This window comes from Plectropomus leopardus, chromosome 24, assembly GCF_008729295.1.
Source record: "Plectropomus leopardus isolate mb chromosome 24, YSFRI_Pleo_2.0, whole genome shotgun sequence".
Lineage (NCBI taxonomy): Eukaryota > Metazoa > Chordata > Actinopteri > Perciformes > Serranidae > Plectropomus > Plectropomus leopardus.
Window position 1 is genome coordinate 53980 of NC_056486.1, and position 15239 is coordinate 69218.

The window sequence follows — 15239 nt, forward strand, 5'->3', positions numbered from 1 at the left end:
TAGTCACTGACAGGCTCACTGACAGTGTTTTACTCACTGACAGTGTTTTACTCACTGACAGGCTCACTGACAATGTTTTAGTCACTGACAGTGTTTCACTCACTGACAGCTCAGAGTGTTTTAGTCACTGACAGGCTCACTGACAGTGTTATACTCACTGACAGGCTCAGAGTGTTTTACTCACTGACAGTGTTTTAGTCACTGACAGGCTCACTGACAGTGTTTTACTCACTGACAGTGATTTACTCACTGACAGGCTCAATGACAGTGTTTTAGTCACTGACAGTGTTTTAGTCACTGACAGTGATTTACTCACTGACAGGCTCAATGACAGTGTTTTAGTCACTGACAGACTCACTGACAGTGTTTTTACTCACTGACAGTGATTTACTCACTGACAGGCTCAATGACAGTGTTTTAGTCACTGACAGTGTTATACTCACTGACAGTGTTTTACTCACTGACAGTGATTTACTCACTGACAGGCTCAATGACAGTGTTTTAGTCACTGACAGTGTTATACTCACTGACAGTGTTTTACTCACTGACAGTGATTTACTCACTGACAGGCTCAATGACAGTGTTTTAGTCACTGACAGTGTTTTAGTCACTGACAGGCTCACTGACAGTGTTTTAGTCACTGACAGTGATTTACTCACTGACAGGCTCAATGACAGTGTTTTAGTCACTGACAGGCTCACTGACAGTGTTTTACTCACTGACAGTGATTTACTCACTGACAGGCTCAATGACAGTGTTTTAGTCACTGACAGTGTTTTAGTCACTGACAGGCTCACTGACAGTGTTTTAGTCACTGACAGTGATTTACTCACTGACAGCTCAATGACAGTGTTTTAGTCACTGACAGGCTCAATGACAGTGTTTTAGTCACTGACAGTGTTTTTAGTCACTGACAGGCTCAATGACAGTGTTTTAGTCACTGACAGGCTCACTGACAGTGTTTTAGTCACTGACAGTGATTTACTCACTGACAGGCTCAATGACAGTGTTTTAGTCACTGACAGTGTTTTACTCACTGACAGGCTCAGAGTGTTTTAGTCACTGACAGGCTCACTGACAGTGTTTTACTGACAGGCTCAGAGTGTTTTAGTCACTGTATGTTTGTCCTCCTCCTGTCTGTCCCTGTGTCCCCCATTTGTCCTCCTGGCCCTGTATCCTCCTGTGTCTCCTGTTTATCATCCTCCTGTCTGTCCCTGTTTGTCCTCCTCCTTTGTCCTCCGCTTGTTTTGTCCCGTAGCTGAACCGCAATAAATCACCGCAGAGCTGCGGGGCCGGGGGCGTTTCTTCTTCGGCTGCTTCTTAAACTGCGCGAGCACGAGCCCTCTCTCAGTCCTCCGGAGAGACAGTGGACCCTGACCCCCCACAGGACCCGGATCAAACCGGATTAAGCTCCTCGGAGCCTCCCGTCGGAGCCGTAAGTGCGTCTGCTCTTTAATCGGTAAAAAAGTGACCGTAGTTTGGTTGCGGCGCTCCGCTCTTCGCACGTTAACTGCTCCGCTCCGCTGCTCGGTGCCCTAAACCAGACTCCGTGTACAAAATGCGCAAATTCTAAAGTTTTTTACCGTCAGGCGGCCGCACGTGCACCAGCAGGGAGATTATTACATGTGATCAGTAATCAATAACGTCCTCTGGTGAGTTCGGCATACTGGTCTTCCCCCACACACAGCGGCATCCCAGTCTAATCTCTGCTGGGATTAATGCTCTTTTTACATCCTTCAACCCCAGCCATAAAACCGGACCTGCTGTATGTTTTGTATGTGTTTTATATATGTATGTATGAGGCTGCAGCATGTTTGTCATCAAGCTTAAACAGCTGTGTTATAAAGTTTTCACATTTTAGGGCTTTGTGATAGTTTGAATAATAATAAACAACAACAATAATAATAATAATAATAATAATAATAATAATAATAATAATAATAATAATAATAATACACTATTAGTTCATGATGTTCTTTATGGAGAATATTTTCAAAAAAGTGTGCAAGTAAAGTAACAAAAACTCAAAAAGGGGGAGGGGCAGACTCCATGTAAAAATGTGTCATTTCTGAAGTTTTGACGTTGTGACAAACATAAATACTTTTAGAATAAAGTTATTCTTCGTCCTCAGTGAGCATTAACGTCCTGCGGTGTATTCGGCGTACAGCAGCTCCACCAAACATCGCTTCATTTCAGCTCACCTCAGTTTGTAAGAAGTGGTTTATGCTCCGTCAAACCGCACGCGGCGGCGGATTTACCAGGATGTAAATCTTGTTCTTTGAACAGACCCATAAAAGTTACACTTATGAACATGGTAATGGCATGTGAGCCGAATTTAAGAGGCAGTCGTGGTTATTGTTGGATATGTTGATTTATTTGTCGCGACGCGGTAACTTTTGTGAATGAGGAAATATTCCTTAAATCTGCAGGTTTTTTTAACGGAGTTACCGACTGTTTTCTGAATGAGACTCACTCCGATGTGTGTGTGTGTGTGTGTGTGTGTGTGGTGTGTGTGTGTGTGTGTGTGTGTGTGTGTGTGTGTGTGTGCGCATATATTTTTAGTAAATTATTTTATTTTATTCTCATTTTTATGTCATTACATATGCAATGCATTACATTTAATTTATTTTTTGTGTGTTTTTTTAATGTTTAATTTAAATGGCATTTTATTTATTTGTTTTTGTTATCTTCCATTTTATTTTTTGGCGAATTATTCATTTTTTAGTTTTATTTTGTAAAAAAATAAAGTTTAAATTAAAGTTTAAATTAAAATGTGAGGAGGACGCAGCATCTTCACGGTTTTAGAGCCAATTCTTCTTCCCCTTCTTGTTCTTCTTCTGGTGTTTTGTGTCCTCCGAATCGTCTCTTTGTTTCAGCTTGGCAGTAAACTTTTAATTTGAGGTCCTGACCTTTCAGCTTAAAAGCTCCTGTTGAGTTTTTATTTTCAGCTGAAGCTGCAATAAAAGTCTTTGTTTTCAACTCCTCCTCCTCTCTCCTCCATCTGTGTCCGTCTGTGTCCCTCTGTGTCCGTCTGTGTCCCTCTGTGTCCGTCTGTGTCTCTCCCTCTGTGTCCCTCTGTGTCCGTCTGTGTCCCTCTGTGTCCCTCTGTGCCCGTCTGTGTCCCTCTGTGTCCGTCTGTGTCCCTCTGTGTCCTCTGTGTCCGTCTGTGTCCCTCTGTGTCCGTCTGTGTGGTGTCTTTAATCATCAGCAGATGGGTTTTATGAAGAAGAAGAAGACAGCGTCATTAACAGTTGTTTTCTTCCTGTTTTGCAGGTGTGACATCATCACCATGAGCCTGAGCACCAGTGACCTCACCGAGCTCCTGGAGCTGTGGGAGGAGCTAAACCTGACCGCCGCCGACAACCTGTCCCACGTGGAGGCGCTGTTGTGCTTGGGAGCCGTCAGCCACGCCTCATTCCTGCACGTCCTCTCCGTCCTCTACGTCTTCATCTTCCTGGTGGGCCTCGCCGCCAACGCCCTGGTGGTGTGGGTCAACTTGTGCTCCGTCAGGAACCGCTATGAGACTCACCTGTACGTGCTGAACCTGGCGGTGGCCGACCTGTGCACGGTGGCCACGCTGCCAGTGTGGGTAGCGTCGCTGCTGCAGGCGGGCACTGGCCGTTCGGAGACACCGTCTGCAGACTCACCCACCTGGTCTTCAGCGTCAACCTCTTCAGCAGCATCTTCTTCCTCACCTGCATGAGCGTGGACCGCTACCTGTCCGTCACGCTGTTCGCCGACGCCCCCGACAGCCGGAGGAAGAAGGTGGTGCGGCGGCTGATCTGCGTCCTGGTGTGGCTGCTGGCGCTGGCAGCCTCTGTCCCTGACGCCTACTTCCTGCAGGTGGTCAAGTCGTCGCACCACGAAGGCACCGTCTGTCGGCCGGTGTACCCGGCGGACAACCCTCGAGATTGGATGGTGGGCATCCAACTAAGTTTTCATCACGCTTGGCTTCGCCATCCCTCTCCCCGTCATCGCCATCTTCTACCTGCTCGTGGCGGCAGCGATACCCCCCAGCTCGGATCAGGAGCGCCGCGTCAGCCGCCACATCATCCTCACCTACATCGTGGTCTTCCTGGTGTGCTGGCTACCGTTCCATGCCGTCCTCCTGCTGGACACGCTGTCGCTGCTCGGCGTCCTGCCATTCAGCTGCCGGCTGGAGAACTTCCTGGATGTGGCGTTGCACCTGACGCAGTGCTTCTCGCTGGTCCACTGCTGCATCAACCCTGTCCTCTACAACTTCCTCAACAGAAACTACCGCTACGACCTCATGAAGGCTTTCATCTTCAAGTACTCCACCAAGACCGGGCTCGCCAGGCTCATCGACAGCTCTCAGGCCTCCGAGACCGAGTACTCTGCGGTGATGACAATGGACAACAGCGTCCTGACGTGAACTGTTCTGAAGGCTGAAGAACCAGTTTCAAGACTCATCAGCACTTTTTAAGACTTGTTGATAATTCTTTGATTTGCTCCTGGAGGCAGCGATCCTCTCCGATAACAACAGGAAGTGACACCGGCCTCACTTTCCTCACGGACTGAGCACTTGGTCGAAGGACTTGACAATGATCCCAGCTGAACTCGTCTTGAGACTTGGGGACTCTTCTTACTACTCGCACACACTTCTTCAGACTTCCAAATTCTTCCACTACCTGCTCCCGGCAGCTACGACCCTTTCCAGCTTGTACCAGGAGATCCACATCAGCAAAGGGACTGCAATGGTCCAACTCCCTGATGGTCCAGGTCATGGTGGTGGACCAGAGTCTCCTGATGTGACAGCCCCTCAAGACTCGGGACTGCTTTTGAAAGTCTTGACAGGCAGCGCATCATCAGGTCTTTCAAACATTTCATATGACTCAGAAAAACCTCTCAAGTCTTGGAGGTGCCTTCAAAGACTCGAAAACACTTCTCAAGACTTAGGGACACTTTGTCTGACTTGGAAAACTTCTTTAGACTCACAACACTTTTTAGGATGTAGGGAAACCTAGGGATTTTAGGATGTAGGAAAGACTTGCAAGTACTTCTCAAGACATGGGGACACTTCTAAAGACCAGAGAGTGCCTTTTATAGACTTGAAAACACTTCAAGACTCAGGCATTCTGTGTATGAATGAAAAATCCTCTCAAGACTTGGGAACACGTCTTATGACTCGCGAACATCTCAGAAGACTTGAGAGTGCTTTTTTAAGACTTGCTAATACTGTACTTCTCAAGACTTAGAAACACGTCTTATGACCCTGAAAAACTTCTCAAGACATGGAAGTACTTTTTAAAGACTGTTTCTGAAGACTTAGAAACACTTTGTGTAAAACTTCATGTGACTCGGAAAGACTATCCAAGACCTACGAGTACATGTCAAAACATCCGATGAATTTTCAAGACCTGTAAGTGTTTTTTTTAAAGATCCACAAATACTTTTCAAGATTAAGGAACTCTGTGTATGACTCCAAAAATGTTGTCAAAACTTGAGAGTACTTCTCAAAAGACGGGACTTACAAACACTCGTCAAGTTGTTTTTCTTGTGAATATTGTATTTTTACTGCACTACATGTATTCACTAAGATTTAATTTAATATTAAATGATAATAATAGCAGATAACAAGTCTTTGGGCTGAAGTGAATGACGTCCCCGAGTTCGTCTTCCACCAGAGGACCGAAAGGACGTCGGTCCTCCTGACAGTCTGAACTTTCAAGTGCTGCCTGAAAACTGTCAGGAGACAGTACACTGTCACTGAAACGGAGACACCAAGTCTTCATACTAACCAGGCTGGAAACTTTACCTTCCGTCCCTCCGTCTGTCCGTCCCTCCGTCTGTCCATCCAATCCGTGCCCTCCATGCTGAAGTCAAACCGTAAATCCCTAAAAATATTTCAGACCTTCAGAGTCCCCTTCATAGACATATTATGCATTTTTTACTGAATCTAAATTCTATAAATGTGTAAAAATATTTCAGACATACAGAGATCTACTTCATATTCATAGTATCTATGTTCTACATACATATCTATATTTCTTTATTATAGTATCTATGTTCTACATACATATCTATATTCTATATTATAGTATCTATGTTCTACATACATATCTATATTCTATATTATAGTATCTATGTTCTACATACATATCTATATTCTATATTATAGTATCTATGTTCTACATACATATCTATATTCTATATTATATTATTAAGGAGAAGAAGAAGAGTGCAGTTTACAATAAAACAGAAATACTTATGAATATTTTTTTTAAAAACACTGCAAACCGAAATCTCAGCCGAAAGACACACATTTTAGCCCTTAACAAACACCATGAGGACAAATACCAGACACTACTGGAATGAAGTGACTCACATTGAGATTATTATTATTAACAATAATAATAATAATATGATGATGATGATCGAAATCAAAACGCTGCTGATCATCATCATCATATTATTATTATTATTAACAATAATAATAATAATATGATGATGATGATCAGCAGCGTTTTGATTTCCTGATGAACAAAGAAAAGTGTTAAATGTCTCCAGCTCACGGTGTCTCTCAGCAGCAGCAGGAGGACAGAGGACAGACAGCTCCTCTACCTGTCTCTACCTGTCTCTGTCTCACAGGTGTTTGTGATGAATGAGTGTGTTTGACAAACAGTGTGTTTACCTGTGTGAGCTCATCAGCCGCAGGTGTGAGCCTCAATCACAGAGCTGAGACGTCGCAGCGAGGTGCCACTCTGACGGAAAAACTCCCACCAACGACCCAGAGGACACCTGTACACAGAGACATGTCCTACACAGAGACACGTCCTGCACAGAGACAAGTCCTGTACACAGAGACACGTCCTGCACACAGAGACAAGTCCTGCACAGACACATGTCCTGCACACAGAGACACGTCCTGCACACAGAGACAAGTCCTGCACAGAGACATGTCCTGCACACCGAAACAAGTCCTGCACAGAAACACTGCAAACCGAAATCTCTGCCGAAAGACACACATTTTAGCTCTTAACAAACACCATGAGGACAAATACCAGACACTACTGGAATGAAGTGACTCACATTGAGAATTGTTTTTGTCCTTTTAGTGTCCAGAAGTCCCCAGAGTGAATAAAACAGCAGAAACAGTAACTGAGTGTGTGCGTGTCTTTGCGTGCAGCGAGGTGTCCTCGACCGGCAGCTGGTCCTCAGACAAACGTCGGAGATGTTTAATTGTAGCAGATTTGACCTTTGAACTTGAGCTGACGGGATCCAGCAGGGATTACACCCAGCCCAAAACACACTCATAGTTTCCATGACGACCAGAGCAGCTCCCAAAAGTGCAGAGTCTGAAGGAAGCGAGATGTGAAGCTTCAGATCCAGAGAGAGTCCTGCTAATTTATTATCATTATTGTTATTATTATTATTATTATTATTGTTGTTGTTGTTGTTGTTGTTGTTGTTGTTGTTATTTATTAACCCTCTGACCAGAGATCAGAGATGACACACACTTAAGCAGATATTTATGCGCATACAAACACAACTTTATTTCAAAAGTCTGTGTGGACACTGTGACTGTCTCTGTGTGGACACTGTGACTGTCTCTGTGTGGACGCTGACTGTCTCTGTGTGGACACTGTGACTGCCTCTGTGAGGACAGGCCATCTTTTGTATACTTGTGAGGACCGTCAGTCACATAACACATTCCTCATCAAACACACCTCAGAGGAGACAAACCAAAGCTGCTCCTCACACAGAGAGGAGGGTGGGGGAGGGGCCGGCTGGGGGCCGGCTGGAGGCCCCGTGCTGCACAGAGGGACAGAATAATCACAGAGACTCAGACTGTCACTCACAGCTCCTGTTTTCAACTTCAAAAAAAACCTGGGAGCTCAGAGACGCCTGAGCTTAAATTCAGAGTTCTTTAAATGAGGTTCTGCATGAAGAATAATAAAGGATTCAGTGATCCAGCAGCAGTCTGACAGACTCTGAGGAGTATAAATTCAGAGTTCTTTAAATGAGGTTCTGCATGAAGGGTCACACAAAAACAAATCGGAGTGCTCGGCTCTCTGCTGACCTTTGACCTCTGTGTTTACCGTCACATTCCCGTGGTGCTGCAGCAGACTCTGCGTCTCCATGGTAACCCGGAGCACAGAGGTCTGATTGGCTGACATCAGAAACCTGAGGGGGAAAAGAAAGCCTTTTCAAAGTAAAAGTTTATAAAGCAACCAGTCCAGTTATCAGTGATCAATTATCAATAATCAATGAGCAGTAATCAATAATTAGTAATCAATAATCAGTGATCAATAATCAGTGATCAGTCATCAATAGACTCTGCAGTGAGGGACAGGTGAAGAGTGACACCTAGTGGCTGCACAGTGACACTGCAGCTCCAAACTCCTCAAACTTTATTTGTCTTGTCACAGGTCGACAGAGTTAACCAGTTAACTCTTCAAAGCCCAAATCCACCTCAGAGATTAACCCTTTGAAATTCTTAAATTCTTCAATTTCTTAAAAAAAAAACCCATAAAAAAAAGCGACGAGCAACTTAATAAGAAATGTTCCTCAAACTGAAAGAAAAATACAATTATTATATCAATGGCTATATTTATAATTACCAAATAATTTGGGTATTTTTGTTATATTTCTGTGTTGTTTTGTTGGGTTTTTTTTTTTTTTTTGCTAATTTTCAGGTCATTTTCTTGTACCTTTTATTATCATTATTATTATTTTATTTATTTTTTGTACATTTTTTACCTTGGCCTCTAGCACAACTGTAAGGAACCTCGGAGGTTTATTTGATCAGGATTTATCTTTTGCCTCCCAAATAAAACAAACTTCAACCACGGCTTTCTTTCATCTGCGTAACATCGCAAAAATTAAACATATCCTGTCCCAGACAGATGCTGAAAAATCAGTACATGCATTTGTCACCTCTAGGCTGGATTACTGTAATTCCCTATTATTTGGTTGCCCCAACAAATCTCTTAGGTCTCTCCAACTGGTGCAGAACGCTGCTGCTCGTGTTTTAACGGGAACCAAGAAAAGGGATCATATTTCTCCTGTTTCAGCTTCTCTGCACTGGCTCCCTGTGAAATCCAGGATTGAATTTAAAATCCTCCTCCTTACTTACAAAGCTCTAAATGGTCAGGCTCCATCCTATCTGTCACAGCTCATAGTTCCTTACCAACCCTCAAGATCACTGCGCTCTGAAAACGCAGGGTTACTGTGGTTCCCAAAGTCTCCAAAAGTAGGTTAGGAACCAGAGCCTTCAGCTACCACGCTCCTCTCCTATGGAAACATCTTCCAGTTTGGGTCAGGGAGGCAGACACCGTTTCAACTTTTAAGGGTAGACTTAAGACCTTCCTCTTTGATAAAGCTTATAATCAGGGCTGGCTCAGGCTGCCTGGACCAGCCCCTAGTTAGTCTGACATAGGTTTAACCTGCCGGGGGACTTCCCCTGATACGCTGAGCTCCTTTTTCCCTCTTTTCCTCCCTCCATCTGAAAACGCTCATGTCTGTTTACTGCATTATGCTTACTGCTTAGCTTAGCCTCAGTAGTTTAGCCTCAGTAGTTTAGCTTAGCCTAACATCTCTGATAGTCATGTGGTACTGTCACTACCTGGAGCTCACGATCATGGAGCCTGGGTCTGTTGAATTGCACTACATTAATCCAGTTGTCTCTCCGGAGCGTTCCTGCTCCCTTGTTTCCTAGTTTCCCTGGATCCTGGCCGTAATCTTGGCTACGCCTGACAGTGGTGATAGCTGCGCTGATGCTGTGATCCTGCCTTTGGTTGTGCTCGTGTTGTGGCTTCACTATCAGCATATGCATGAGACTGTTATCATCACCCTCAACATCATCATAGAGTGCAATTAACGATTTCACACCTACCATTATTGTAATATGACATGCATCTGTTTCCATTATTGCTGTGCCTCTCTCCCCCTCTCTCCCCCCTCCCTCTCTCTTTCTCTTTCCTTTTTTGTCATGATTGTATTTCATTTGTTATTTATGAAATCTATTGCTCGTCTCTCCGTCCTGAAGAGGGATCCCTCATCATCCTCTGCTGCTCTTCCTGAGGTTTCTTCCTTTTTTTTCCCGTTACAGGGGTTGTTTTTCGGGAGTTGTTCCTCGGGTGATGTGAGGGTCTGAGGGCAGAGGGATGGTGCCTGCTGTAAAGCCCTCTGAGGAAAACCATGTTTGTGATAATGGGCTCTATGAATAAAACTGACTTGACTTGAATTCTTTCATCTTTGCGTTTGAAAACAAAAAAATCAACTTCAGCTCTTGAAATTGTTTATCAAAAAACAAAGAGCTGAATTCAGGCAAAAATGTCCATACGCTTTTCAGAATAAAACAAGTTAGTTCAATGAACTGAGTTTTGTTTAAATTGAAACAACTCTATTTTAATTAAATGGATTTATTTATCTCATTATTTCTGTTTCTTCTTGTTACTGGGCACCACCGTCTCTAATCAGGTAAAACAGGGAAAATCCAAAATGTTGTCTGTGATTAGTGTTGCTGTTCTGTGCTCACAGTTTTAGTGACTTTAACAATAATAATCATTTTATCTGATCAATAATTCACAGACTCATCTGTGAGCTGCTGTTGTTTGATCAACACGCTGCTCACAAACTCTCTCTGGTTACACTTTTCCATGAAGCTGCAGCTGTTTGTTCTTCACATGACGAGTGTGTGTGTGTGTGTGTGTGTGTTTACGGCTCGCAGCGTCTGTTGTGTAACAGACCCACAGCAGGTACATCAGGGGTCAAAGGTCGCTCTGAGGCACACGAGGAGCCATGAGCAACCTGAACAAGGAATTAGTTCAAAAGTTAGAAGAATAATATTTAAAATCAGCAAAACAAACAACAAACAACAACAAAACAAAAGTTGGAATAAAATTAAATCATTCATATAAATAAAGACAATAAATATAAATGTTTCCTGTTTGTTCCTACTCATTTCATTTGTTGTGATTTGTTTTTAACTTTTTAAATAATAATATATTTAAAAATGATTCTGTCTCTTTGATTTGTTTTTATCATGTCACTTTTCACTAATTTTTCACACTTTTTGGGACGCTTCCTGCCGAGTTGCTGATTGTTTTTTTTCTTGTGTTTTTGAAAGAAATAAAAATCATAAATTAGCTCGTGTTTCAAAGCTTGTGAAGCAAAAGAAATCTGATCCAGCTTTCAAAGGGTTAATGTGTTGTGAAGAGGCTGCTGTTTGTGTCAGACTCCACATGTAAACACGGATCACGCAACATGTTGGCGTCCGGCTCGCTCTGCGGGGGCGGGGCCAGGTCCTCAGTAAGGCCGGAGCAGCAGCAGGAGGGGCTGCTGGGAGTCTATTTCAGACTCGGAGACAAACAGCCATCGGGGGGGCGTCCCTCCCCCTCAGGGGTATAAAGGCTGCGGGGCTCCTGACGGCGGCAGACTGACACTAGCCACAGAAGAAGAAGCAGAGGATGGACATCCAGACAGGTCAGGTGGTGCGTCCGCTGGGCGCCATGGAGAGTCTGGAGAAGCAGCTGAGCTGCCCGATCTGCCTCGACATGTTCACGAAGCCCGTGGTCATCCTGCCCTGCCAGCACAACCTGTGCCGCAGCTGCGCCAACGACCTCTACGAGTCCCGAAACCCCTACCACTTCTCCGGGGGGACCTTCCGCTGCCCCACCTGTCGCTTCGAGGTCGTGCTGGACCGCCACGGCGTGTACGGGCTGCAGAGGAACCTGCTGGTGGAGAACATTATCGACATCTACAAGGAGCAGCAGGAGAGGAAGGCCGGGGACAGCGAGGACGCCCTGCTGAAGGAAAAGGACGCCAAGGAGCCGCGATGCAAGGAGCACGAGGACGAGCACATCAACATCTACTGCGTCAGCTGCCAGACGCCCACCTGCTCCATGTGCAAGGTGTTCGGACAGCACAAGGACTGCGAGGTGTCACCGCTGCACGCTGTCTACCAGAGCCAGAAGAGCGAGCTGCACGCCGCCGTGGAGCTGCTCGCCACAGGGAACAGCTGTGCGCAGGCCGTCATGGTGCAGATGGAAGACACCTGCAAGCTGATTCAGGAGAATGGCGAGCTGCAGAGGAGGCGGCTGGGCGAGAGTTTTGACCTGCTCTACGCCATCCTGGAGGAGCGCAAAGGCGAGCTGCTGGAGCGGATCGACCGTGAGGAGCAGAGCAAGCTGGCGGCGCTGCGGCAACTGGCAGACGAATACAAGGAGCAGCTGCAGCTCAGCAGCCAGCTGCAGGAGAAGCTGCGGCAGAGCATGCAGACCTATGGCGCCGCACAGTTTCTGCTCGCAGCCACGCAGCTCCAGGAGGAGGCGCAGCGGGCGGCCACGACGGCACAGCTGCAGAGACCCGAGCCCGGCTTCGAGAGCATGGAGCACCTGAGCCTGGACACGCAGGAGGCCGAGGATCTGCTCACCACCATGGACTTCAGACCGGGCGGCGAGGACCAGGACACAGAGTGACTGTGATAGAACAGTCTGAGGACAGACAGACTGTGATTGGACGGATGTGTCCGAGGACGTTGCTGCTGTTTCGAAGACCTGAGGTCCCTCAGGACGAGCCGGAGTTGTGCAATCTTTGAGGAAAGTTTTTCTATTTGTCTTTTTATACTTTTCTATGGTCGATTGTTTGTAGTTTTTATTTATTGTGTTTGTGAATCTTTGAGGTGTGAATAAAGCTTTGTTGGACTGATGAGTTTGTGTCCTAGTGGTTTTTGGGGACTCTCCCTCAGAGGCTGTTTTTAGCTGCACATGTCCTCCTATATTTACCGCCGTCAGTGAACACCTCCTGGCCTTACTTAGAGCTCTGTCTGACTGAATGGAGGCTATTTTGTCCTGAGTGCCGAGAATAGTTTCACACGTGGGGGGGTTAAGTTTCTGAGGGTGACCCAGCTGGACTGAGACATGCTGGGAGGCAGACTGTGGCTGTTATCGGAGGACGAAGAGGTCGAGTTTCCAAACCTGAATCACATCACGTCACACTTACAGTCTGATATGGTGCCACGTATATGAGGTGTTCACAGCGCCACATATATGAGGTGTGCACAGTGCCACACATAAACTCCAGTCCTCCATACAGCCGGAGATGAGGTCCATCTTTTATTTTTAGCAACACAGATGTGCAGCATGATAATAAACTTCACATTTAAAAACTCTCAAATAATGGAATAATAACTTCTAGGGGATATATATGTATATATATATGTGTGTGTATGTGTGTGTGTGCGTGTGTATCAGCATCATTATCTGGATATTATAACATAAGAGACTGACAATCTGTGTATCAAAATACCTGCCATTAAATGTTGCAAATTCACACATATATAGATAGATAGATTTATAGATAGATAGATAGAGAGATATATAATGAAAGTAGTAGTTTTGTGTCTCTTTATGTAAATTTTGTCTTTATTGATCAGTTGGTGTCATTTTGTTTACTTTTGTGTTAATTTTGGATTTTTTTTTGAGTAATTTTGTGTCAATATTGTCTTTGTTGGTTATTTTGTGAAATTGTGTAGTAACTTTTTCAGTGATTTTGTAGCTTTTTGAGGTAATTTTGTCTTTTGGGGTAATTTTATCCATTTTTGTGTATTATTTCATTTTGTTATTTGTAAATCTGTTTAATAAATGCCGAATATTCTGTGCATCTACATGTATTTTCAGTGTGGGGGTGTTTTATATTTACAGATTACAGATCGATTCATTAATAAGGTTTCATGTGCAGAGAAGAGTAACTATGAGGAGTTCATCTGGACAGTTATTAATAAACCAGCTGATGTGACACAAAGATGTTCAAGAGTGACTGAGATCATGGACTCAGTGTGGATCAGTGACCGACCACACACACACACACACACACACACACACACACACACACACACACAAACACACAAACACACACACACAAACAAACACACACTCACACACACACACACACACACACACACACACACACACACACACAAACACACAAACACACACACACAAACAAACACACACTCACACTCACACACACACACACACAGACACACACACACACACACACACACACACACACACAAACACAAACACACTCACACACACACACACTCACAAACAAACACACACTCACAAACACACACACACACACACTCACAAACACACACTCACACACACACACAGTGTCTTTTATTAGAGCGACTGACAAAAGAAGCCAAACACTCGACCTCTGTGACCTCCACAGCAGCTGACTGCAGGCCGGACGCAGCTCACACACACACACACACACACACACACACACACACACACATATATTATATTGTCACAGTCATCAAACATTAATGATGACGTCCACTGTTCTTACTACTTGTCTTTGTTTACGGCATCATGTCCACTCTTGTTTTGTCTTTACTCTTTACTCTTGTTTTGTTTTTTTTCTGTTAAATTGTGTGTCTTTTTCTGGTCATTTTGTGTCTTTTCGTGGTTATTTTGTGTCATTTTGTGTCTTTTCCTGGTTGCTTGTGAGTGTTCCTGGTAGTTTTGCTTCTCTGCAGATGTTCAGATGTCTTTTGGTCACGTTGTGTCTCCTCGTGGTGTTAAACTGAGTGACATTTTGCAGGTGGGGGCCCGGTGGGCCCCTGACCCTGTGCTGGAGTACTCGGCAGGCCGGTTCAGGTCTGGGATGAGCTGCCACATGTTGTTGTTGTTGTGGATCAGAGCTGCAGAGTGCATCTCAGGTGTCAGACGGACACTACAGACAGTATATACATATACACATATATATATCAGGTATATATACTGTATATGGTGAAGCGTATGGGCTGCATCATCACATGCAGACGAGGGAGACTCAGAGGATCATGTTGACCGTGTTGATCTGCTGACGGCATCACCAGAGGCTCAATGTAAACACAACAACAAGTTACTGATGTAAATATAAAGAGAATAAAGCTCAGAGTGAGTTTAGAGAAGCAGATGTTTGTTATCAGTCAGAGTACACAAGTACTGACAGATCCATGACAGATCCAGAGTCAAAATACTACTGATAGTATCATATGTTTCTATTTTCATCTTTCATTCATTATAAGTCAGAGTATTTATATTAATTACATGCTAGAGTATTTTCATTGATTACATGTCGGGCGGTATGTACCCGTGAATCAGAGGGCGGTATTTACCCGTCGATCAGAGGGCGGTATTTACCCGTGAATCAGAGGGCGGCATGTACCCGTGAATCAGAGGGCGGTATGTACCCGTGAATCAGAGGGCGGCATGTACCCA

The 15239-nt window shown here is 44.6% G+C and overlaps 2 protein-coding genes across 2 annotated transcripts; both read left to right on the plus strand.

Moving 5' to 3' along the window:
* The first annotated feature begins 1415 nt into the window (after nt 1-1415).
* On the plus strand, nt 1416-4393 carry LOC121963042 (atypical chemokine receptor 3-like). Its single transcript, XM_042513414.1, is given in 4 exon segments — nt 1416-1439; nt 3274-3602; nt 3605-3936; nt 3938-4393. Coding segments are annotated over 3 exon segments (1101 nt in total). The 5' UTR covers nt 1416-1439; nt 3274-3289.
* Nucleotides 4394-11411: 7018 nt separating this feature from the next.
* Nucleotides 11412-12675, plus strand: LOC121962899 (E3 ubiquitin-protein ligase TRIM63-like). The gene has a single exon (XM_042513222.1). The coding sequence runs from the start codon at nt 11433-11435 to the stop codon at nt 12441-12443; it is 1011 nt and encodes a 336-aa protein (XP_042369156.1). The 5' UTR covers nt 11412-11432; the 3' UTR covers nt 12444-12675.
* The last annotated feature ends 2564 nt before the right edge of the window (nt 12676-15239 follow it).